The 26,777-nt window shown below is 42.0% G+C and overlaps 1 protein-coding gene and 1 non-coding gene across 2 annotated transcripts; both read right to left on the bottom strand.

The window, feature by feature from the left end:
• Positions 1-2,161: 2,161 nt before the first annotated feature.
• Positions 2,162-2,268, bottom strand: LOC122657196. The gene has a single exon (XR_006332264.1). It is a non-coding gene; the product is annotated as a small nucleolar RNA R71 (small nucleolar RNA).
• Positions 2,269-17,997: 15,729 nt separating this feature from the next.
• On the bottom strand, positions 17,998-25,942 carry LOC122655133. Its single transcript, XM_043849362.1, has 2 exons — positions 25,759-25,942; positions 17,998-18,698 (listed from the first exon to the last, which is right to left on the bottom strand). Exons 1-2 carry the CDS (start codon positions 25,940-25,942, stop codon positions 17,998-18,000), a joined length of 885 nt encoding a protein of 294 aa, XP_043705297.1.
• Positions 25,943-26,777: the final 835 nt, after the last annotated feature.

Genomic DNA, 26,777 nt, shown 5'->3' with positions numbered 1-26,777 from the left:
AAGGAATCCTAGTCATCACCCTTACTCTCTCTCTCCTCCAACTTCTCAAGGGCACTTCTGAAATTCTACTTGGGATAGATTTATATTTTCTCATCTATGGAAGGTTGAAAAATCAAAGATGCTTTGATTTTATTGCTTGGAGAAGATATCTACAAAGAAAAAGAAGCACTTGTTAGAATTGGAAGTTTATTTTTCTAGAAATAGAAGGTCTATGTAAACAATCTTCTCTTCTTCTTCTTTCTTTTTTTTTTTTTTCTTTTTTCTTAGGATTCAAGGCATTGTAAAAGAGGAAAGAGAAGAGAATATTCTCTTTTCTTAGGGAATATTTCTCCTACACTTCCATCTTCTCTCTTCTCCTCTCTTCCACCTATAAATACCCCTACCTCTCTTATAAAAATTGCTCATTCACTTAGTGAAATTTCGTCTTTTCTTCTCCTTCTAATTTGTGATTTTTGGCTTTTCCAAGTTCTAGTTTGCTTTTATGATTTTTAGTTAATGGTTATAATAGTTTTAGTTTATGCTTTAATTTCAATTTAAGTCTTCAATTGAGTTGTAATTTTTTAATTCTAGTTTAGGTTTTAAGCCTTCTAGTCTAAGTTCTTAAGTTGATGACAAGACTTGAAGATTTAGAAGAGGAGGCCATGGTAAGTTTATGCAAGTATTCAAGCTTTTCAATTACATTCATGCAAGCACATCCAGGTTTTACTATCTAAACTCTCAATCTCATTCTCCATCTCCTCAATCTCTCTCTATCTTCTTCTTCTTCCCCCTCTATTTCTTTTATTTTAATTTTATATGGTTGTGGTTTATGGATGCATTTTTATTCCCTTATTTCTTTTTATATGGTTAGTATGTGTGGCTGTATTTTTATTCCTTTCAATTCGCTTTAGTTTGATAGGTTAGATGCTCATGTGTTAGGACGCCGATTTAATCCCTTAATTTTGTTAGATGCTTATGAGTTAGGATGCATTGATTTTCGTTAGTTTAATTAGTTTAATTTAACACTTTAATTTGGTTCACTTTGCATTACTTTTAAGTTAGTTAAATAGAGTGGCGTATATCTCCTCGTGTTCGACCAGTAGCTATGATTGACCCGTACACTTGCGGTTCGATTTTAACTCAAACAAGTTTTTGGCGCCATTGCCGGGGAGATTATTATCCATTTTATTTATCTGATTTTTAAGTAGTTCGAAGTGTTTTAGTTTATTATTTTCTCTTCTTTGTTTTGAAAAAAAAAAAAATCAGTTTTTGAAAATCTCTTCTTGTTTCTCTTCTGTTTCAAATAGTGTGCGCCCAATCTAAAGTCCTTCATATGCTTCAACCCTCCATCTTTTAGTGTCCCTCATAGGATTAAGTTACCTATGACACTACATCTTGACTTGGTTGGGTGGATTGACATGTGACTTATCTTTGGAGGTGACCACTCTTGATAACAGGAAAGCGACATAGTGAGAGTGTTGGAAACATAAACATATAGTAGACCTCCATTCTACATCAGAATCCATATTGGAGTCGCACGTAAGTGGCTATAGAAGACTATACGGGTTCCCTTGCTGTCAACCTATATGGCATCCTTACAGCTTTTGAACCATTGTTTCGCTTTTTGAGGGATAGAGATGCACTATCTACCTTGGGCTCCCTCTTATTTCTATTTTTTTTTTTAAGTGTTTGATTTTTCTTTAATTTTTCTAAAGGATACCTCATATTTGTTTAGGTGGCTAAGGTGTGGACTCGTGATTCAAGTAATCGTCTAATTAGAAGACCACATTTTCTACCACCTTTGACCATGGGTGACCAACAACCCAAGACTCTTAAGGATAGGTTTTACCCCACCAGGGCTACACAGCCCTCATGCATTAGTCTGCCTGTTGTTACAGGGAATAACTATGAACTCAAGACCAACTTCATCAGCATGCTACCCCATTTCCATGGGATGGCTAATGATGATGCATATCTCTTCCTTAGGGAATTTGAGGAGGTCTGTGTTCTAATTAAGGTCCAGAATTTGACTGATGATGCAGTTAGGCTTAGGTTTATACCCTTTGCCCTGAAAGACCAGGCCAAGAAGTGGCTCTATGGACTGCCAACAAACTTCATCAATACATGGGATGAGTTCACCATTGTCTTTTTGAAAAAATTCTTCCCTCTTCACAAGACCAATAAGCTTAAAAGTGACATCCTCCAGTTCAGGCAGAAATCACATGAATCCTTTTCTAAATTCATGGAAAGATTCAAGGACCTCCTCTTAGAATGCCCTCACCATGGTTTTGACTTGTGGCAGCTATGCCAAATTATTTATGAGAGTATTGATTATCAGACCAAGCAACTTGTAGAGTCTATGTGTCCAACAGGCTTTACTTCTTTTTCTGAGAAGAATGATGCATGGACATTCTTAACCAACTTGGCTGATAAGACTAGGGAATGAGAATCTTCCCAAGAGGCTGAAAGGACCACTAAGGGGTATCTCATTGAGGGTATGCCAGCCAAGGAGGCCAAACTTGACAGCCTCATAAAATGATTGGAGTCCATAGTTCTTAAAGAGTCTATACCAGTTAATCCGGTCAGCCAGGTCAACCATGTGTCGGTATGCAGTTGGTGCCAAACCCCTGGACACCTTTCTGAGGAATGCCCCAACACCTTGGTGGGCAATTCCAGCACTGAGAATGTAAGTGCTCTCTACCAAAATAACCCATATAGCAATACTTACAATCCAGGATGGAGAAATCACCCCGATTTCTCATGGAATCAAGGGAACCAAGCAGGCCCATCCAACTTTAACCATCAAGGCTAGCTTGGTGCCCAAAGGCCCAACTATGCACCACAAAGCCAAGGAATGTTTCCTAACCCCTTTCCCCCTTTCCCCCTCATCCACATCCAGGACATTCTATAATTCTGCTAGGCCTCCTCTCCTTGCACCTTATCAGCAACCCCCAGGGTTTACCAATACAGGAGAGGCAACGAGACTGAATGAGATGGACAACAAGATAGCTCTTCTCATGACAAGCCACAATAACATGAAAAAACAACTCACCCAGCTTGTCACAATCCTGTATGAGAGGGAAACAGGGAAGTTACCTAACCAACCTGAGCCAAATCCTAGGCATCAGGTTCATATTCAACAAGGTACCCAAGCTCCTCCAACCAATGTTGCACAAGGCCAACAGCACCAAGGGCCCTCCAGACAGGTAAATGTTGTTTATGCTTTAAAGAGTGGCCGTGAGTATCAACAGGCTAGTGCACCTCAGTCTTTACCATCTCATACTCTTGTTGACTCTCCCCCTTCTGAAGAGGCCATTGAAGTGCCTACTGTTCCAGGTTCGTCTGATGAACCTAAAGATATGCCAGATGATTTGGTTGAGGAAACCAAAGAGGATTCTGTTGAGGAAGTTAAAAAGATCAACCCTGAAAGAATTTATACCCCACCCGCCCCTTTCCCAAATAGGTTGGTTAGCAAGAAGTCTCCTTCTGTGGAGAAGATATTGGATGTGTTCAAACAGGTTCAGGTGAATATCCCCTTGTTGGATGCTATTGCCCAGATCCCCGATTATGCTAAAGTCCTCAAAGACTTATGCACCAAAAAATGGACTACCAATGTGCCCAAAAAGGCATTCTTGGCTACTAACATTAGTTCTCTAATCTCACAGCCAGTAGCAGCCAAGCATAAGGATCCTGGAAGCCCCACCATCTCTTGTACTATAGGCCATACCACTATTGATCGTGACTTATTGGACCTTGGTACAAGTATGAACCTCTTACCCTTTCACGTCTACCAACAACTGGGATTGGGAGAACTGAAACTGACCAAAATTACTCTTCAACTTACAGATCGATCAGTTAAAGTTCCTAAGGGAATGATTGAGGATGTCCTATTGAAGGTTGGGGAATTTATTTTTCCTATGGATTTTATTGTTTTAGATATCCAACCCACTGCCAACTTCAAGGACCAAATCCCAATCATATTGGGTAGACCATTCCTAGCTACCAGTAATGCTTTAATCAATTGTAGGAATGGTCTCATGAAATTATCTTTTGACAATACTTTTGTTGACTTCAATGTGTTTAGGTTGGGCAAGCAGCCTGATATGGATGACGAGGTGCATATGCTTCAAGGATTTTCCGATGATATTGATACGTTCTTTGAGATTGATTTTGATTCGGGATTTTAAGAATGTATGCAGGAATTGGAGGGTGTTGATGATACCCCCTTATCTAAGGTTTGGAGCATTCAACCACCTTTGGAGCCCCTTGGACCCCTATCCACTTCCATTCTCAAATCCTCTATTATTGAGCCCCCCACATTAGAGTTGAAGGCATTGCCCTCCAACCTCAAGTATACCTTCTTAGGACATGATCATACTCTTCCTGTTATTATTGCTTCTGATTTGACTTCTATTCAGGAAGAAGAGTTGATTAAGCTTCTAAACGACCATAAGGAAGCCATAGGTTGGACCATGTCTGACATCAAAGGTATTAGCCCCTCCATTGTTCAACATCATATACATCTGATGGAGAGTTCCAAACCTTCTAGGGAACCCCAAAGGAGAGCTAATCCTGTGATGAAAGAGGCAATCAAGAAAGACTAAAATGCTTGGATCATAGCATCATTTATCCTATTTCTGATAGCCAATGGGTGAGTCCTATGCAGGTTGTACCTAAGAAAGGAGGAGTCACTGTAGTTGAGAATGCCAATAATGAGTTGATTCCAACCCGTATCTAAACTGGATGGAGAGTGTGCATTGACTATAGGAAATTGAATGCGGCAACTTGGAAGGACCACTTCCCCTTGCCTTTTATTGATCAGATGTTAGAGAGAGTAGCTGGCCATGAATATTATTATTTTCTTAATGGTTATGTAGGCTATAACCAAATCCCTATTGCTCTAGAGGACCAACACAAAACCACTTTCATATGCCCTTATGGAACCTTTGTTTACCGGCGTATGCCTTTTGGGCTTTGCAATACCCCTGCTACATTCCAAAGGTGCATGATGAGTATCTTTTCTGATATGGTAGAGCACTTCCTAGAGGTGTTTATGGATGATTTCTCTATTCACGGCTCTACCTTTTCTCCTTGCTTGCATCATCTCTCTTTGATTCTTAAAAGATGCATAGAAAAGAACTTGGTCCTGAATTGGGAGAAGTGTCACTTCATGGTGAAGCAAGGCATAGTTATTGGTCACATTGTGTCCAAAGAAGGGATAAAGGTTGATAGATCTAAGGTGGACCTTATAGCCAATTTACCACCACCCAAGAGTGTGAAGGACATTAGATCTTTTCCTGGCCATGCAGGTTTTTATAGAAGATTCATCAAGGATTTTAGCCAGATAGCTAGACCTCTCACCTCTCTTTTGGCAAAGGACTGCCCATTTGATTTCTCTTCTGAGTGTCATGATAGTTTTGAGCAATTGAAAAGAGCATTGACTTCAACCCCCATTATTCAAGCTCTAATTTGGACAGTTTCATTTAAGCTTAAGTGTGATGCCTCTGATTTTGCTATAGGGGTTGTTCTTGGGCAAAGAATTAACAAATTATCCCATATGATTTATTATACAAGTAGGACTGTTAATGATGCAGAGCTTAATTATACCACCACTGAGAAAGAATTTTTAGCTATTGTGTTTGCTTTAGAGAAGTTTAGGCCCTACTTGGTTGGATCACATGTGATTGTTTATACTGACCATGCAGCTATCAAATATCTTGTGCAGAAAAAAGATGCCAAGGCTTGCCTCATTAGGTGGGTTCTTTTGTTGCAAGAATTTGATCTTGAAATTAGGGATAAGAAAGGGTGTGAAAATTTGGTTGCAGACCATCTATCTCGGCTGCCTAATTCTTTGACTGTCGACTTTCTAGTCAATGGGAACTTTCTTGACGAGTATCTGATGGCAGTGTCTAGTGAACCTTGGTTTGCTGACATTGTTAATTATCTGGTTATGGGTGTGACACCTGCACATTGGTCCACCCAAGATAAGAATCGTTTCTTTTCACAGGTTAAATATTTCTTTTGGGATGATCCTTATCTTTTTAAGACTTGTCTGGATCAGGTAATCCGGAGATGTGTCCCTGATCATGAGCAACAATCTGTCTTATCTTTTTGCCATGATCAGGCTTGTGGAGGCCATTTTGGGCCTAATAAGATACTCATTATGGTAGAGCACTTCCTAGAGGTGTTTATGGATGATTTTTTTATTCACGACTCTACTTTTTCTTCTTGCTTGCATCATCTCTCTTTGGTTCTTAAAAGATGCATAGAAAAGAACTTGGTCCTGAATTGGGAGAATTGTCACTTCATGGTGAAGCAAGGCATAGTTCTTGGTCACATAGTGTCCAAAGAGATAAAGGTTGATAGATCTAAGGTGGACCTTATAGCCAATTTACCCCCACCAAGAGTGTGAAGGACATTAGATCTTTTCTTAGCCATGCAGGTTTTTATAGAAGATCCATCAAGGATTTTAGCCAGATAGCTAGACCTCTCACCTCTCTTTTGGCAAAGGACTGCCCATTTGATTTCTCTTCTGAGTGTCATGATAGTTTTGAGCAATTGAAAAGAGCATTGACTTCAGCCCCCATTATTCAAGCTCCAATTTGGACAGTTTCATTTGAGCTTATATGTGATGCCTCTGATTTTGCTATAGGGGCTGTTCTTGGGCAAAGAATCAACAAATTGCCCCATATGATTTATTATGCAAGTAGGACTCTTAATGATGCATAGCTTAATTATACCACCACTGAGAAAGAATTTTTAGCTGTTGTATTTGCTTTAGAGAAGTTTAGGCCCTACTTGGTTGGATCACATGTGATTGTTTATATTGACCATGCAGCTATCAAATATCTTGTGCAGAAGAAAGATGCCACGGCTCGCCTCATTAGGTGGGTCCTTTTGTTGCAAGAATTTGATCTTGAAATTAGGGATAAGAAATGGTGTGAAAATTTGGTTGCAGACCATCTATCCCGGCTACCTAGTTCTTTGACTGTCGACTCTCCAGTCAATGAGAACTTTCCTGATGAGTATCTGATGGCAGTATCTAGTGAACCTTGGTTTGCTGACATTGTTAATTATCTGGTTACGGGTATGACACCTGCACATTGGTCCACCCAAGATAAGAATCATTTTTTTTCACAGGTTAAATACTTCTTTTGGGATGATCCTTATCTTTTTAAGACTTGTTCGGATCAGGTAATCCGGAGATGTGTCCCTGATCACGAGCAACAATTTATCTTATCTTTTTGCCATGATCAGGCTTGTGGAGGCCATTTTGGGCCTAATAAGACTGCGGCCAAGGTTTTACAGTGTGGATTTTATTGGCCTAGTCTGTTTAAAGACGCTTTTACTTATTGCAAGGCATGTTCTTCATGCCAATCCTTAAGGCGTCTTACTAAGAGAAATATGATGCCCCTTAACCCAATTCTGGTGGTTGAGGTGTTTGATGTATGGGGTATTGATTTCATGGGACCTTTCCCTAACTCTTTTGGTAACCTGTACATATTACTTGCTGTGGATTATGTGTCCAAATGGATTGAGGCAGTTGCTTATAAGACCAATGACCACAAGGTGGTTGTGAAATTTTTGAAGGAGAACATCTTCTCCTGTTTTGGTACTCCCCGGGCTATCATTAGTGATCGGGGCAAGTATTTTTGTAATCGGCCTTTTGAGGCCCTCATGAGAAAGTATGGTGTTGTCCATAAGTTGGCCACACCCTACCATCCCCAGACCAGTGGCCAGGTTGAGGTTTCAAATAGGCAGATCAAGCAAATTCTTGAGAAAACCATCAACCCAAACCGCAAGGATTAGTCTAACCGGTTGGTAGATGCGTTGTGGGCTCATAGGACAGCCTTCAAGACCGATCTTGGTCAATCTCCGTACCATCTGGTGTATGAAAAGGCATGTCACTTACCTGTAGAGATTGAGCACAAGGCCTTTTGGGCTATTAAGAAGCTTAACTTTGACCTACCCACTGTAGGTGCCCATAGGAAACTCCAATTATCTGAGTTGGAAGAGCTTAGGAATGAGGCATATGAGAATGCCCGGATTTATAAGGAAAAAACCAAGGCTTTCCATGATAGGCACATTTTGAGCAAATCTTTTGAGGTAGGCCAGAAAGTTTTGTTGTACAATTCTCGTTTGCATATCTTTCCAGGTAAGTTGCGTTCTAGATGGGATGGCCCCTATATTGTCCAAAAAGCTTATCCTCATGGGGCTGTTGAAGTCCTCAATCCAAGTACAGGAGCTACTTTCAAGGTCAATGGTCAAAGATTGAAGCCGTACATAAAGATGCCTACTCCAGTTGAAGAAGAGGTCATGGATCTCCATGAGCCTCTTTACCTTGACCCCTGATATCCTGGTATGTATCCCCTCCCTTGTCCTTATTCTTTCTTTTTTGCATGCATTGAGGACACTGCATGAATTAAGTGTGGGGGGGTGTGTTGGACTTTAATTGTGAATTTTGATTGTGGCGATAGTTTTTTGTTATGTGCATAAGTCTCTTCGATTTGCAAAGCGAGAGTGAGAGGGAATTAGGTGCCCTAGCATGCTAAATAATAAAAAAATCCCTTTTCAAGGATGGTAGTTGGTTTGTATCTGGTGATGGGGATTGAGTTTGAAAATATGAGTGCTACTTTATGTAATGGTTAGATTCCTCTATGTGTTTATGGACCCCTTTGATCTTTTGGCTAGTAGTTGAGACCAATTTGTTTGTGGCAAGGCATGAAAGTGAAAGTGAATGAAAAAAAAGAAGAGAGAAACAGAAAGAAAAGTAGAATTCCTTGGGTACCTCATGAAGCAGGGTGACTTGATCGAAATTCCTTGGAAGGAAACTCAAAAAAAAAAAAAAAAAAAAAAAAAAAAAAAAAATCTTGCATCAATGTTTTATGGATACATGCAAAAAACAAAGCTACCAAGTATTTGGGTGTCTGGTGTATGCTCCACCATGTCATTCAGAGAACAGTAGTAGAGTAGATAAGAGTTTGTTGTTGAGAAAACAAAAAAAAACTTTTGCCTTAATGCTTGGAAAAGAAAGTATGGTCAAAAATACTAAATGCCTAAGTCTTTGGTTCCATCAGTACTATGAATGGTTTACTTGAAGGTGAGTAGTGTTCAGAAAATATGAAGAGATCCCTTGACCTTGATGCATGCTTGTTACTTGAATTGATGTGGGGTGATAAAATTCAAGTGTGGGGGAACCTTTGGCTCCTTAATCTTTAGTTGAGTATTTCTTTGAGATTGTGTGTCCTATCTTACTTATGCCATGAGAAAAATTTGCATTATTTTTTATTTATTTATTGAATTTTGGGTGTATATTCACTGCAAACACCCATGAGACACAACTCGTCCACTAGGGGTAACCTAGGGGTTGAAAGGCTTGTTGCATATGCTAAGTGCAACCGTGATTCCTACGAAAGTGAGTTAGGATTTTTTTTGCATTCTAAGTTAATTTATCTTTTGCTTTACTTGAGGACAAGTAACATTCAAGTGTGGGGGAATCTGATGAGCACATTTATATGTGAAATCTTTGGGCATAAAGCATACATTTTACCACATTAGATAGAGTTACTCAGTGCTTTCTTGTGCTTTTTAGGGTTTAGGTGAATTATTGTGAAAATGGAGGAGATGATGCTAAGGAGATGTTTATAAGCTTTCTAGAGTGTTAATAGTATGGATGGATAGCCCATCGAGTCAGCTTCGTAATGGTTCAAACGGCACTTGATTCCGAGTTGAAACGAAGAAGTTATGGCCGTTTCCGTAACGACGCGCGAAAATGGTCTGTAGGGGTTTATTTATAATTATTGACAGTCGAATGGGGACAAAGTGAAGCGGAAGTTCGGATTCTAGGGGCCTTAACATAATTATCAGAAGTTACTTTACTATACCCGAAAGATTCCATTTGGAAGGCTCTGGACAGTCCAACTTCAACTTGAGATATCTTGGGCTCCCCAACTCCGAATTGGACAAAATTTGGGTCTATTTTGGGTGATTTTTCGCAAGGAACACAATGGTGAGGCCTATATAAGCATTCCATGCTCCACGTTTTCTGAAGGACAGAATGGGTATTTTATTTATTCTTGAAGAGATCCTAGTCATCACCCTTACTCTCTCTCTCCTCTAACTTCTCAAGGGCACTTCTGGAATTCTACTTGGGATAGATTTATATTTTCTCATCTATAGAAGATTGAAAAATCAAAGATGCTTTGATTTTATTGATTGGAGAAGATATCTACAAAGAAAAGGAAGTACTTGTTAGAATTGGAAGTTTATTTTTCTAGAAATAGAAGGTCTATGTAAATAATCTTCTCTTCTTCTTCTTTTTTTTTTTTTTTTCTATTTTCTTAGGATTCAAGGCATTGTAAAAGAGGAAAGAGAAGTGAATATTCTCTTTTCTTAGGGAATATTTCTCCTACACTTCCATCTTCTCTCTTCTCCTCTCTTCCACCTATAAATACCCCCTACCTCTCTTGTAAAAATTGCTCATTCACTTAGTGAAATTTCTTCTCTTCTTCTCCTTCTAATTTGTGATTTTTGGCTTTTCTAAGTTCTAGTTTGCTTTTATGATTTTTAGTTAATGGTTATAATAGGTTTAGTTTTTGCTTTAATTTCAATTTAAGTCTTCAATTGGGTTGTAATTTCTTAATTCTAGTTTAGGTTTTAAGCCTTCTAGTCTAAGTTCTTAAGTTGATGACAAGACTTGAAGATTTAGAAGAGGAGGCCATGGTAAGTTTATGCAAGTATTCAAGCTTTTCAATTACATTCATGCAAGCACATCCAGGTTTTATTATCTAAACTCTCAATCTCATTCTCCATCTCCTCCATCTCTCTCTATCTTCTTCTTCTTCCCCCTCTATTTCTTTTATTTTAATTTTATATGGTTGTGGTTTATGGATGCATTTTTATTCCCTTATTTCTTTTTATATGGTTTGTATGTGTGGCTGTATTTTTTTTCCTTTCAATTTCCTTTAGTTTGATAGGTTAGATGCTCATGTGTTAGGATGCCGATTTAATCCCTTAATTTTGTTAGATGCTTATGAGTTAGGATGCATTGATTTTCGTTAGTTTAATTAGTTTAACTTAACACTTTAATTTGGTTCACTTTGCATTACTTTTAAGTTAGTTAAATAGAGTGGTGTATATCTCCTCGTGTTCGACCCGTAGCTACGATTGACCCGTACACTTGCGGTTTTATTTTAACTCAAACATGTTCGATCCACTCACTGAGTTCCATGCGTAGAAGATAAGGGCTCCCGTGCAATGTACGTCCCTCCCACACGCGTATGTTAGCCTAACATGTCATAATAGGAGTGTGCAACAAGTGAGAGGTGACCCAAATGAAGTCCCAAAGCTGGAACCACCAAAACAAGGTAGTTTGGCCTTGGCGCACGATGCCCTGTATAACCTGGCGGATCATGCATCGTCTGCTGCTTGCATCGTCCGCCAGAGTCCAAGAGAGTTGTATTCAGCTCGGATTGCATCCAAACTGGGGCCAAAGGCCAAGGGTTCTTCGAGGACAGCATGGGGAGTGTCAAGGATCCCTAATGGAGCCATTAGGTCAGTAGATGTGATCCCAATTAGTACCCAATGGGATGGAGCTTGACCCAAGCACCCAACATCCATTGAAATGGTGTTCCAATTGGGGTTTTCAAGCTATCTAAGCTAACAGCTGAGGGATTGGTCCTTTCTTGGGAATTAATTGGTTCAATCAAGCTATAATCAGTGGCCTAGGTCCTTAGAAATGAAAAGCCCATTGGTTGGTGCATGGATTGGACATCAATACATGAACTCCATATAGATTAGCATAGAAACTAGGTCGAAGTGATGGCTTACAATGAGTTCCAGCCAAGAGTAGCAAGAGGAGGAGTTCTTAAGCTGAGCTTGGGCTCCAAGACAACATTTCCACGGACTCCTACTCCATTGGTGAGTGAGGGGCTGGTTAGGGAAGAGATGTGAGCTCAAGGCTAGCTCAAATGGAGGTGGAGACCTCCTTCTCTCTCTCCTTCTTCTCCTTTCTTCCTCCTTCTCCCACCTTGGCTTACTCTCCACGTTTTCAGCTCTCTCAAGGGATATGAGATGAGTGAAATGGGGAGCAACAGGGTTTGGTTGGGTTATATAAGTGGTCTAGGTCTTATTTGGCTTGGGGATGGGTTTAAGGTCCAAAAATGGGTTTACTTTAGGGTGCAGCCTAAACGGTCCATAGGTTAATGGCTTGTAACCCATAGTGAGTCCCTTGGGTCCCAAATACCCTGAATTAAACCTTGGCTATGCCTTGGGTCAAGGCAAGGTCGAACCAAGCTGCCCTTGGCCTCACAGAGATAAATTTGACATCTGGCAGATCATGGGCTGGCGGCACATGTATGATCCGCCAGTTTCCTGCTGCATGATCCGCCAGTCCTAGATTGTTAGTTCAAGGGCCCCCAAGATGCTAAGATCCCTATGGGTGGGTCCTAACCAATGAGGGGGTATTAATGGGCACCAATGGAGGAGGTTGGTACACCATTTCTCCCAGGGGTATAATTGGAATTAAATAATATGAATTGTACATACCTTCATCCCTCCAAAGGGGGTGGTCTCGGGGGAAGGTTGACATGTGCGGAATCATTGATGAACCTTCCTCGATCCCTATCGAGAAACCTCTCCTCAACAGGCTCACCATTTGACATATTGAAGATCTTAAAGATTGGTTTCACGGTGATGTTCCAGAGGTCCCCAACATAATAGAGCTCTGCCCCTACACATAGGTTTAAATTAATAAGGATTTGGTTACGGATGTAACAGAGCTTATAAAGCCCAGCGAGTGATCAAACCATCCACAATATATTTCAATAGACACACCATCAATGCATGCTAAAGTATGCTCCTCACTTATGATATATGAATGCTATTATTCAATCCCCCACCTAGTAATAAAATTCTAAGTCAAGTCAAGTACTACAATAACACAGGCAGCATCATCGGCAAACGGTACCATAAATGGATGACAATTAATGGTGCCATAAATGGATGACAATAATGGTGCCATAGACGGATGATAATAACGGTGCCATAAACGGATGACAATAATGGTGCCATAGAAACGGATGGTATTCCGACCATGTCAATCCTATGTTACCAAGGAAACCCGCGAGATCGAACCCACTCACCGAGTTGTCTGCAAGCCCCCAATACAAACCCCATCCTGGCGACACCGAAATACTATAATGACTTCACGGTGGGCAACCCTGAAATACGATCGGGACCCATGGGTTTGCCCGACACCTACACCCCTATCGAAAGGGTCGTAGTACTGGGTACATCACTTCCTAGCCGATAAACAACTATTGAATGTAATATTTATAATTACAATCCCACATTGTGCGAGTATAGTCTGTAGATCGAGTCCATAGTGCCTGATCTGGAGGCCACTACCCTCTCCTCTCTGTAGCTTACACCCACACCAAATAATAATATGGCGGTGTGATACCGAAGTAACGGTCGGTCGGTCACCACCCGAATCAATTCCATAAATCAATCAATATAAAGAATTATATGTAAAGCATCCTAAAATATACATATCTCCTTCTCAATATTATCAATATGCATAGCTCAACATGTTCCCTTACATATAAAGTATGATTCCATTAGTTAAACATATTATAGATGGAGCAATCATACATATCATACACAGTCAATCAGCATGCATAACTAACCGGATGCCTAATGAGAAACACGCCGTAAAATAGTTCAAGTGCTCGATCAACTCACTGAGTTCCACGCGTAGGAGATAAGGGTTCCCGTGCAATGTATGTCCCTCCCACACGCGTATGTTAGCCTAACATGTCATAATAGGAGTGTGCAACAAGTGAGAGGTGACCCAAATGAAGTCCCAAAGCTGGAACCACCAAAATAGATATTTTGGCCTTGGCAGACGATGCCCTGTATAACCTAGCGGATCATGCATCGTCCGCCAGAGTCCGAGAGAGCTATATTCAGCTCGGATGGCATCTAAATTGGGGTCAATGGCCAAGGGTTCTTTGGGGACAGCATGGGGGTGTCAAGGGTCCCTAATGGAGCCATTAGGTCAATGGATATGACTCCAATTAGTACCCAATGGGCTGGAGCTTGACCCAAGCACCCAACATCCATGGAAATGGTGTTCCAATTGGGGTTTCCAAGCTATCTAAGTTAAGAGCTGAGGGATTGGTCCCTTCTTGGGCATTAATTGGTTCAATTAAGCCATAATCAGTGGGCTAGGTCCTTAGAAATGAAAAGCCCCTTGGAGCATGGATTGGACATCAATACATGAAATCTACATAGATTAGCATAAAAACTAGGTGGAAGTGATGGCTAACAATGAGTTCCAGCCAAGAGTAGCAAGAGAAGGAGTTCTTAAGCTGAGCTTGGGCTCCAAGATAACCTTTCCATAGACTCCTACTCCATTGGTGAGTGAGGGGCAGGTTGGGGAAGAGATGGGAGCTCAAAGTTAGCTCAAATGGAGGTGGAGACCTTTTTCTCTCCCTCCTTCTCCCTCCTTGGCTTGCTCTCCACGTTTTCAGCTCTCTCAAGGGTTGTGAGATGAGTGAAATGAGGAGGAATAGGGTTTGGTTGGGTTATATAAGTGGTCTAGGTCTTGTTTTGCTTGGGGATGGGTTTAAGGTCCAAAAATGGGTTTACTTTAAGGTGTAGCCCAAACGGGTCATAGGTTCATGGCTTGTCACCCATAGTGAGTCCCTTGGGTCCCAAATACCCTAAATTAAACCTTGGCTAACCCCTGGGTCAAGGCAAGGTCGAACCAACCTGCCCTTGGCCTCACAGAGATAAATCTGACACCTGGCAGATCATGGGCTGGCGGCTCATGCATGATCCGCCAGTCCCAAATTGGTAGTTCAGGGCCCCCTAAGAGGCTAAGATCCCTGTGGGTGGGTTCCAACCAATGAGGGGGTGTTAATGGGCATTAATAGAGGAGGTTGGTACACCATTACTCCCAGGGGAATAATTGGAATTAAAACAATGTGAATTGTACATACCTTCATTCCTCCAAGGGGGTGGTCCTATGGGAAGGTTGATATGTGCGGAATCATTGATGAACCTTCCTCGATCCCTATCAAGATACCTCTCCTCAACACGCTCACCATCCGACATATTGAAGATCTTATAGGTTGGTTTCACGGTGATGTTCCAGAGGCCCCCAACATAATAGAGCTCCGCCCCTACACACAGGTTTAAATTAATAATGATTTGGTTACGGATGTAACATTCTTCCCACCTTATCAGAAATTTCGTCCATGAAATTTGATGTACCTGATAGTCCAAACAATTCTGGATGCTTCACCCTCAGCTCGCTCTTGAGCTCCTAGGATGCCTCCTGATCGGCGTGGTTGCTCCAACGCACCCAAACATACGGGATAGAGCAGTTCTGAAGGTTATACTCCTTCTGCTCCAATATTGCCACAGGCTGCTCGTCATATGTCAAATCTTCATTTACCTCCGGTAACTCCTAGGAAAGAACATGAGTTGGGTTCGGGACATATTTCTTCAGCATGGTTACGTGGAACATGTTGTAAACCCCTGCCAAGGTAGGAGGTCGGGCAAATCTATATGCCACCTGCCCAACACGAGCTAAGATCTCATACGACCCGATGAATCTTGGACTCAGCTTCCCTTTCTTCCAAAATCTCTTCACCCCTTTGGTGGGTGAAACCCGGAGGAACACTTTCTCCCCTACCTCAAACTCGAGGTCCTTCCATCTGACATTGGCATAACTCTTCTGTCTTGCTTGAGCGGTCTTCAACCGTTCCTGAATAAGATCTACCACCTCACATGTCTCCTGAATCATGTCCGGTCCTAAGATGCATCGTTTGCCAACCTCATCCCAATACAATGGCGTCCGATAATTTCTCCCATACTGGGCCTCAAAAGGTGCCATGCCAATGGATGCCTGATAGCTATTGTTGTAGGTAAATTCAACGAGAGCAATGTACTCATCCCAGCTACCCTTTATATCGATAGCACATGCCCTAAGCATTTCCTCCAATGTCTGGATGGTACGCTCCTACTATCCGTCGGTTTGAGGATGAAAAGCTATGCTGAAGTTTAGCAATGAGCCCATGGCTTTCTGAAAACCACCCCAAAATCTCAAAGTAAACCTTGGGTCCCGATCTAAAACAATGCTAACCAGCACACCATGTAAGCGAACCACATTGTCGATGTAAAGCTCGGCCAGCCGATCCATTCTATATGTCATCTTCATAGGAATGAAGTGTGCTACCTTGGTCAACTGGTCCACAATGACCCAAATGGAGTCTACCCCTCTAGATGTGTGAGGCAAACCAGTGACAAAATCCATGGTGATGTTATCCCACTTCCAATCCCAAATAGGCATCTACTGTAGTTGCCCATGGGGTCACTGCCTCTCGGCCTTTACCTGCTAACAGGTTAGGGATCGGGAGACATAAGCTACTACATCTACTTTCATACTATACCTCCAATACCTCTACTTTACATCCTTGTACATCTTGGTGCTACCTGGATGTACCAAGTATGGTGAATAGTGAGCCTTGCTCAACACCTCTTTCTTTAATTCATCATCATTAGGTATACAAACTCTCCCCAAAATCTAAGTATGCCATCCTCAGATATGGTGAAGTCTACATCGGAGTTGTGTCCACCCTGAACCCTCTTTATCAATTCTTAAAATTTTGGGTCGTTGGGTTAAGCCTCCTTGACCCTTTCGAGCAAGGGTGATTGCATGGTGAGAGCTGCTAAGGACACCATTGCATCGTCAATCATACCCTGCTCAAGTAGGGTGGCTACTGATATTGACTCTCCCTCCACCAGCACCTCAAGCTCCATTTGGCGAGCTTCCTCAACCAACTGCTCATAAGTGGTCAATGCCGCCAAGGATGTAGTTTGGAATTTCCGACTGAGGGCATCCACTACCACATTTACCTTGCCTGGGTGATAGTGAATTGTGCAGTCATAGTCCTTTATCAGTTCTAGCCATCGCCTTTGCCTCATGTTTAGCTCCTTTTGTGTAAAGAAGTATTTCAAAATCTCGTGATCACTGTAGATCTCACTTCTCTCACCATACAAGTAGTAGCGCCAAATCTTCAATGCAAAAACGACCGCCGCCAACTCAAGGTCATGACTGGGGTAGTTCTTCTCGTAATCCTTCAATTGTCTCAAAGCATAGGCCACCACCTTCCCATTTTGCATTAATACGCATCCCAACCCTAGTCCTGAAGCATCACTGTAGACAGTCATCCCACCAGTGCCATCTGGTAATGTCAAGACCGGTGCAATACTCAACTTCCCCTTTAATTCCTGGAAACTCTTCTCACATTCATCAGACCAAATGAATTTCACCCCCTTTTGGGTTAATTTGGTAATGGGGGCAGATATCCATGAGAAGTTCTCAATGAAGCATCGATAGTAACCGGCCAACCCCAAAAAGCTACGGATCTCCCCCGCATTCTTTGGTGCTTCCCACTCCATAACAGCCTTTACCTTCCCTGGATAAACCTTGATCCCTTCAACTGAGACCACATGACCTAGGAAGGCCCCTTGTGAGAGCCAAAACTCGCACTTGCTATACTTTGCGTACAACTTCTTCTCCCTTAGCCGCTGCAATACCATCCTTAGATGTACCGTATGTTCCTCCTCCGATTTTGAGTAAATCAGGATGTCATCAATAAATACAATCACACACTTGTCTAGCACATCTTGAAATGCCCGGTTCATCAATTCCATGAACACCGTTGGGGCATTAGTCAACCCAAACGACATCACCAAAAATTCGTAATAGTCGTAGCGGGATCAAAATGCTGTCTTGCTAATGTTACTCTCTTTAATCTTCAGTTGGTGGTACCCAGACCTCAAGTCTATCTTGGAGAACACCCAAGCCCCTTGTAGCTGGTCGAACAAATCATCGATCCTAGGTAGAGGATACTTGTTCTTGATTGTGAGCTTGTTGAGCTCCCTATAGTCGATGCACATCCTCATGCTCCCATCCTTCTTCTTGACAAAGAGGACCGGTGCTCCCTATGGGGACACACTAGGATGGATAAAACACTTCTTCAACAAATCTTGCAATTGCTCTTGCAACTCCCTCAATTCGGTTGGAGCCATCCTGTAAGGGGCTTTGGACACCGGTGCTGCCCCAGGTAGTAAATCAATGACAAACTCAGTCTCCCTGTCAAGAGGTAATTCAATCAAGTCATCTGGAAATACATCTGGAAAGTCCTTCACAATCTTCAACTCTCCTAATGGTTTCACCCTGGCTTCCGTGTCAATTACTGAAGCTAGGTAGCATTCACATCCTTGATCTATAAGCTGCTTGGCTTGGAGAGACGAAATCACAAGCTTCTTGGAATGCTTCCCCCTGTCCCCTTGGAATACAAATTCTTCTCCGTCTATGGGTTTGAAAGCAATTTGTTGCTCCGCCCAAGCTAGATTCGCCCTATAGGCGGCCAACCAGTCAATAACCAGGATCGCATCGAAGTCCCTCATGTCTAACTCCACAAGATGTGCAATCATATCATGACCACAGATCCATATGGGGCAGGGCTCATAAATTGTGTCTAAGCCAACTACACCTCCAGTAGGTGTACTAACTGCTAATCCTTGCGCTAGACCCTTCGGACTAATACCCAACCTCTTGGCAAAAGAAGAGGACACAAAGGAATTCGACGCCCCTGAGTCAAAGAGATCGTATGCGGGGATGGAAGCAATAGAAATGGTACCTGTTACAATTATACCATACAACCATGCATGCATGAAATGACATGATGCAACACGATAGCTTCACATAAGTCAAGAGTAGAGTAATACCTATCAATACTTTGGGTGTTGTCACACCCCAAACCACCCCCTTGGAGGATTAGGTAGATGACCTGAATTGCACAACAGCAATCCTCCAAATCCCACGGATCTAGAAGCAGTTAATCCATTCACAGACATACACATCCACATAATACATCATATGATACTCAGAGTGCAGCGGAAACTATAATTTCATTAAAACATTTAAAAAGATAAGTAGTACAGGAAATGATAATATATACATAACTGTTTCTGATCATTTCCTCACCCAAACCCATAGATAAAATAGAAAAGCTTATTATATCTACCATATACAAAAGAAATATATATAGGGCAAGGTAACCCGAGCCCCAAAAAGAAGAAAGCCAAGAGTAGAAACGGGGAAAAACTCATGTCAAAAACAGAAAGGAGTCCCCAAGATAAAAAGCATCAACCACAACACCCTTCACGGGTCATCTTCAGTAGTCACCGAGAACACTCGCACCATTGGTATGACCTCCGTCTGGGTCCACACCAATATAGTCATAACCACCATGGCTCTCCTCTAGGTAATAAGCCTCCCCGCCACATTGACATCCACCTGCAAAATCATCTAACAAAAAACATGTATAACAGAGTGTGAGCTCCACCGAGCCCGTGAATGAAACATATCATCATACATACACATGAAATCACAACCTTATGATTCCTACATGAGGTGCAGTTCAATTATTTATTAGCCACTTAACATCACAACTAAGGCAGGTTAGTGCTACTACAATCCCCAATATATGTATCCTTGGTGCGGGCTTTTAACCCCTTCCAGCGATACACCCATTGAGTTGTCGAAGAGGACCAGTCAGCTACTGCATCAATCACCAAGGTCAATGTTTGAACAAAATAATAACCGCAAGCGTACGGAGCAATCGTAGCTACGGGTCGAACTCAAGGAGATATACGCCACCCTATTTTACTCATTTTAAAGTAATGCAAAGTGAACCAAATTAAAGTGTTAAATTAAACTAATTAAACTAACAAATTAATGCGTCCTAACTCACAAGTATCTAACGAATTAAATTGGTATGAATTAAATTGGCGTCCTAACACATATCCATCTAACCTATCAAACTAACGCGGATTGGAAGGGATAAATTGCAGCCACACACCACAACCACATAAGAAAAAAAACAAAAGAAGAAGAAGGAGAATGAGATAGAAGAGAGGGAGAATGAGATTAAGAGTTTAGAGAGTAAAAACCTGGATGTGCTTGACACAGACTGAAATTTCTTGCATGAATGTAATTGAAGAGCTTGAATACTTGAACAAACCTTGCATGGCTTCCTCTTCTAAATCTCCAAGTCTTGTCATCAACTTAGGAACTTAGACTAGAAAGCTTGAAACTAAACTAAAATTATTACAACCATATTGAAAACATAAAAGTAAAGCATGAATCAAAAGCATTACAACTATGGAATTGAAATCATAAAATCAAACTAGAACTTCGAAAGCCAAAAATTAGAAGAAGAGAAGATGAAATTTCACTAATTAATTGAACTAAAAACTGAATTAAAACTAAACTAAAACTAACTTCAAAACTGAACTAGAACTAACTAGTTACAACCCAAAGGGCAAGGGGTATTTATAAGGGGGAGGAGAGATGAAGGGAGAAAAGGGAAGAGGGGGAGAGGCCTCAACGATTTTGGGGGCTCTCTCCTTCTAAAAATTGTGGAGGCGAGAGAGAGAGAGGGAGAAGAGAATCCATAAATAGGGAATATTCCCTCTCCTTCCTCCTTTACAATGCTTGACTCCCAAGAAAAAAGAGAAAAAATAGAAAGAGGGAGAGAAGAGAATCCTAGTTACATAAACCTTCTATTTTTACAAAAGTAACTTTCTAGTTCTAACTTGTGCTTCCTTTTCTTTGTAGATATCTTCTCCAAGCAATGAGATCAAGGTATCTTTGACTTTTCAACCTTCCATGGATGAAATAATATTTTTCAAAAGCAATCTATCCCAGTAAAATTCCAAAAGTGCCCTTGAAAAGTTGGAGGAGAGAGAGAATAAGGGTGATGACTAGGATTCCACTCAAAACAATTAATGCAATACCCATCATGCATGCTAAAAATCGTGGAGCATTGGTGCTCCCTCTAAAAATCGTGGATAACATGTGGGCCTTCAAAATCGTGGAGGGTGTAGGCAGTGTGGGTCCCCCCCATGTGGGTAGCAGTCCTTCTCTCTCTTCAAGAATGAAAAATTACTGAAACAATCCTGTACTTGCAGTAGATCTCCACCATTGCTTAGAAGTACCTTCTTTAATGTCAAAAATGTCCTTGGGCAGTGGCAAAATGACTATGGGCTTGCACTACAGCTCCTTTCTGACTCATTATCCTTTCCTGGCCTAAAAAGAATAATCGATTGCATGGTGGCCTAAATGAATGCGTACTTGCGTTCCGTCACATCCATCTTGCTCCAAATTTAGTCCTCTTTACAGCCATGAAAAGAAAAATGGCAACTTTACGTGTAACTTGGGACATGCAGATCCTGATAGTTCAGAATAGCCCAAATTAGCAAAAACCTGAAAAACACAAGAAAGCACCAAAGTAACTCTGTCCAATGTGATAAAAATGTATGCTTTATGCCCTAAGATTTCACACAGAAATGTGCTCATCAGTCAGCCCGACCAGCCTCTGTGATTAACCTGTGAGGCATCCATCCTTTTTCATCACTTTTCTTTTCTCAGGCTTATAGCCCATATTTCACCTTTTTGGTGTCATAACATTCCTTTTTCTTTTCATTTCTTTTCTTTTCTTTTTCTTTTCTTTTCTCATATATATGGTCACTCCCACATGCATCCAACATCATTACCCCTATTGGCAAGGGTGCGTAGCACGGGTGATGAAACTCTAGCCCCATGTCTATATGACATCATATGAGTCGGGTGGTGTCAACCACATCCCATTCTACGGGCTACCACAGGCCTCATTTTCAAGTCGGCTACGACATCTAGTCTAACAATCATATACAACATACAGTATTTAACCATAAATTCCAACAATCAACATAATATTGGTTTTAGATTTCTAGATTCATGATTTAAGTGTACAATATAGTATCAATATGTTAAGATTCAATTTAGCATATTAATCATGTTACATTTACATTCATGATGATATTTCACTCACCTTGGTCTGGTCCTACAGGTTCAGTTGTTGGTTCAGTTCTGGCTGGTGTCTAGCAGTGCACCTCGAGCGCGGGATCAAATCCTAAAGTAATAAATCAGAAATGTATTATTTAATTAATCAAAATTGTTTTGGATAACCTAGTGTTGGTCTAGGCTCACTGGTCTGACTAGGTGTTCAGTCTGGTGTCACTTGGAATTCTTTGGGCCTTGCACTGGGTCTTCGGGTCCATGTCCCGGTGTATCATCCGGAGCTATGGATCAGAGTCAACTTTGGTATTTACCAGTGTAATCAATCGTACATAGTCCTGATAGTCATACAAATCAGTTCTCAGGTCTGCAGTTCAGCTGAACCATCTTTGGCAGGGTTACCAGGCCCTGTGGGGCCCACTTGGGTACCCAAGGTATGAATATTAATGAACAGATGTGAAAAGGGGTATTTTGGTCATTTATCACCTCCTCACACTGTATATGGTCCACTGGTGAAGGCCCACGAGAGATAGAACAGTTGTATACCCCTTTTTAACTCTCCGCGATTCACTGGGTGATAGGGCAATCACATAGTGAATCGCCCGATACATCGCCCAAAGCTTTGTTTGAAGCGTGAAAAGGCTCCAATTCTTGGATTTTTCTATATGGGCAGTGCCTAGGTCTATCCTAAAGGCATGTGGAGTTGTTGTGGACCCCGGGAAGAGTGGATTCCAATGGTCCACATGGATCATGGCCAGGCCCACCATTTGGAAGCTAGGAGTTGTCCATCACTCGAGAGCAAGAGCCAGCTGTGTTTCAGCTCAAGGCCACGTTTTGGGCTACATGCAAGGACAGATTCACATATAAAATCATGGCAATAGGTTGTTCCTACATAAATCCAAGCAAGGGCTAGCTTGTATGCAGATCCAAGCCCGCATCGCCTGCTTGCAGGTGCAACTAGGTAGTGTAGTCTAGCACAAAGACTTATCTCGAGTCCTCGGTATAAAACAACAACAAAAATGCATATAAAATGCCCTAATCTTACATGCAACAGGTTTGCATGTTAAATCGAGGAGGCAACACAAGGCAGCCCCTAGGTGTTCTAGGCTGTCCTTGGCCAGGTTCACCTCCATAGAGCAGAGATCCTAAGGTGAATACAGGGAACAACAGCAGCAGCATATAGGGGTATGGATATATACCTGAGGTTGGATGAGCTGTCCAGTGTCCTCCTTCCCTTCCTCTTCTTCTCGTTCTCTTCTTCTTCCTTTCCTTCTTCTCTCCTTCTCTTTTCTCTCCTTTCTCTCCTTTCTATTTAGAGCTGGGGATAGTAAACGAAATTTTGTACTGCCCCCTCCTATTTATAATGCTGACCCCATTGGGGTCAATTTGGCTGCCAGGCCCTTCCTCCAGAATGCATTTTTAAACTGATTTTGGGCCGTTCTGGCAACTCAGGTGGGGTCCACAAGGGTCCAAGGGTAGGTAATGGTTCCCAAAATTCCCATCTACCCCTAGAGGGTGCCCATGGTCTGTATGGGTGGTGCCCACTTGTCTGGAGTCCAAAATAACCATTTTAGCCACTCTAGGCAATTCACTGGGTGATAGGCCCAATCGCCTAGTGCATCATCACCCAGAGAATACAACAAAGCTGTAATTCCATTGTGTTTGCACTGGGGCTTGGGCCTTGCACCAATATCTCACCCAGGGTCCAATACACATCTTTCCAGGTGTGGGCCCCACATTTTTGGATAGGAGAGAGAATACATGGGATTTATACTATACATTATGTAGTTTGCAGTACAACAGCATGGAGCTACAATCCACCGTCTGGCAGGTATGTAGGAGGTCATTCTCAGTGGTTCAGCTACTAGAGTGATACTCCACAGGGTGTTTGGATGATTGGCTACAGGTTCTTGTCCTTCATTCAAAATTTCCAGCCAGTTAGGGGCAGGCTTGACATTTCTCCCCATCTTACAAAAATTTCATCCTCGAAATTGGCTTACCTTGTAGCTCAAATAGTTGGGGATACTTTTCTTGCATTTCCTCTTCGTATTCCCATGATGCTTCGTCTATGGGGCAGTTTCCCCATCAAACTTTAATGAATGTGACCGTGTGGTTATGGAGGTTATGTTCTTTTTTGTCCAATATCTCCGTAGGCTGTTCTTCATTGGTCATATCTGCATCCAATTGTTCAGGTTCAGCTGAGAGTACATGTGCCAGGTTGTTGATGTACTTCCTTAGCATCGACACCTGGAAAACATCATGGACGCTTTGTAGAGATGGTGGTAATGCCAGCCGATATGCTGCGGGTCCCACTCTGTTGAGGATTTCATAGGGACCAATAAATCTTGGGCTCAGTTTACCCTTCTTGTTGAAGCATAGCAATCCCTTCATTGGAGACACTTGGAGGAATACCTTCTCTTTGGCTCTAAATTCAATATTCTACCTCTGATTATTGGCATAACTCTTCTATCTTGATTGGGCCTCTTTAATCTTCTCTCTAATGATATCCACCTTCTCACAGGTTGCTTGTATCATTTTGGGCCCAGGATACTTCCGTTCTTCGACTTCGTCCCAATACAACGGGGTCCGGCACTTTCGACCATAAAGAGCTTCATATGGTGCCATTCCAATGGTGGGGTGTTAGCTATTATTGTATGCAAATTCCACCAAAGGTATGTGGGCATCCCAACTGTTGTTCATTTCCAATATACAAGCTCTGAGCATGTCCTCCAGAGTCTGGATTGTTCTTTCGGACTGTCCGTCCGTCTGAGGATGGAAAGCTGTGCTAAGATTTAGTTGAGATCCCAGTGCCTTCGGCAGACTTCTCCAAAACCTTGAGGTAAATCGGGGATCCCTATCAGATACAATGCTGACAGGCATGCCATGTAAGCGGACTATATTCTCAATGTATAGTTGGGTAAGCTTTTCCATCGAATAGTTTATTCTGATGGGAATGAAGTGAGCCGCTTTTGTCAGTCCGTCCTCAATCACCCAGATTGCATTCATCCCTTTTCTGGTGTTGGGTAGATTGGTTACAAAATCCATGGTAATTCTTTCCCATTTCCACTCGGGTATAGCAAGTGGCTACAACAATCCATACGGTTGGTGTCTCTCTGCCTTTATTTGTTGGCATGTGAGGCATTCAGACACATATATAGTTATGGTTTGCTTCATTCCAATCCACCAATAGTACTTCTTCAGATCCTTGTACATCTTTGTGCTTTCAGGGTGGATCGAATAGGGTGTATTATGTGCCTCCTTAAGGATTCGGTCCTGTACCTCAAAGTTATCATTCATGCATAATCTATCTCTGAACTTCAATGCCCCATCATGGGCTAGTGAAAAGTCTGGGTCCTTGTGGACACCATGCTGCACTTCCCAGATTATCTTGGCCAGTTCAGGGTCATAAGGTTGCTTTTTGATTATCTCCTCCCGAATCGACGGCTGTATACCCATGGCTGCTAGTTGCGTAGCCGTTCCTTCGATCATAAGTTCCAAATCAAACTTTTGAGCTTCATCTATCAGTTGCTCGCTCACAACCAAGGAAGCGAGAGATGCGGTTTGGGATTTCCTGCTTAACGCATCAGCTACTATATTGGCTTTGCCAAGGTGATACTGGATCTCATAGTCATAGTCCTTCACCAATTCTAACCATTATCTCTGTCTCATGCTCAGCTCCTTCTGGGTGAAGAAATACTTCAGACTCTTGTGATCGCTGAAGATTTCACTCTTTTCACCATAAAGATAATGTCTCCATGTTTTCAACGCAAAGACTACTGCAGGCAACTCTAAGTCATGAGTGGGGTAGTTCTTTTCGTGTTTTTTCAGTTGCCTTGAGGCATAGGTGAACACTTTACCTCTCTGCATTAACACGCCACCCAATCTTGTTCGGGATACATTGGTGTAAACCACCATTCCTCCGGAGCCATCTGGAATGGTCAAAACTGGTGCCGTCACCAATTGGTTCCTCAACTCTTGGAAGCTTTTCTCGCAAGCATCGTTCCATTCAAACTTTACGCCTTTCTTTGTCAGCTTTGCCATGGGCACCGAGATGTGCGAGAAATTCTCAATAAATTGGCGGTAGTAATCGGCTAAACCCAAGAAGCTTCGAATCTCTATGGCATTGTTTGGAGTCTCCCACTCGAGAACCGCCTTCACCTTATCTGGGTCTACCTTGATGCCATCCTTGGTGACGATGTGCCCTAGGAATCCAATTTGGTGAAGCCAAAATTCACACTTGCTGAACTTGGCATACAACTGGTGCTCCCGCAATCACTGCAACACAAAGGTAAGGTGTCGAGCATGCTCCTCTTCACTCTTGGAGTACACCAGAATGTCATTCATAAATACGATGATGAACTTGTCTAAAACATCATGGAATACTCTATTCATCATATCCATAAACGCTGTTGGGGGGTTGGTTAACCCCAAAGATAGTACCAGAAACTCATAATGTCTGTACTGAGTTCTAAACGTCGTCTTGTGAATATCCCCGCTCTTGATCTTCAGTTGGTGGTATCCGGACCTAAGATCGATCTTGGAGAAAACTCTTGTTCCCTGTAGTTGATCAAGTAGGTTATCGAGGCGCGGCAACGGGTATCGATTCTTGATCGTCAATTTAGTCAGTTCTCGATAGTCGATGCATAGACACATACTACCATCCTTCTTCTTTACGAATAACACAGGTGCTCCCCAGGGAGACACGCTAGGTCGTATGAATCCCTTCTTAAGCAAGTCTTGTAGTTCTTTTAACTCAATAGGTGCCATCTGATATGGTGCCTTGGAAATCGGTGCCGCACCAGAAATCAGATCAATTGCGAATTCTGTCTCACGATCAAGCGATAGCTGGGTTAGATCTTCTGGAAAGACGTCCAAA

The sequence above is a fragment of the Telopea speciosissima genome, chromosome 3, assembly GCF_018873765.1.
Source record: "Telopea speciosissima isolate NSW1024214 ecotype Mountain lineage chromosome 3, Tspe_v1, whole genome shotgun sequence".
NCBI lineage: Eukaryota > Viridiplantae > Streptophyta > Magnoliopsida > Proteales > Proteaceae > Telopea > Telopea speciosissima.
This window is presented reverse-complemented; position numbering and strand designations above follow the sequence as displayed.

Bases quoted from the DNA above. Each gene is read 5' to 3' on its own strand.
- LOC122655133 (XM_043849362.1), bottom strand. From the start codon at position 25,942: ATGGCAAAGCTGACAAAGAAAGGCGTAAAGTTTGAATGGAACGATGCT. The intron at 18,699-25,758 runs GTAAAGTGTTCA...TAATTGTAACAG, and splicing joins TGGCGTGTTAATGCAGAGAG to GTACCATTTCTATTGCTTCC.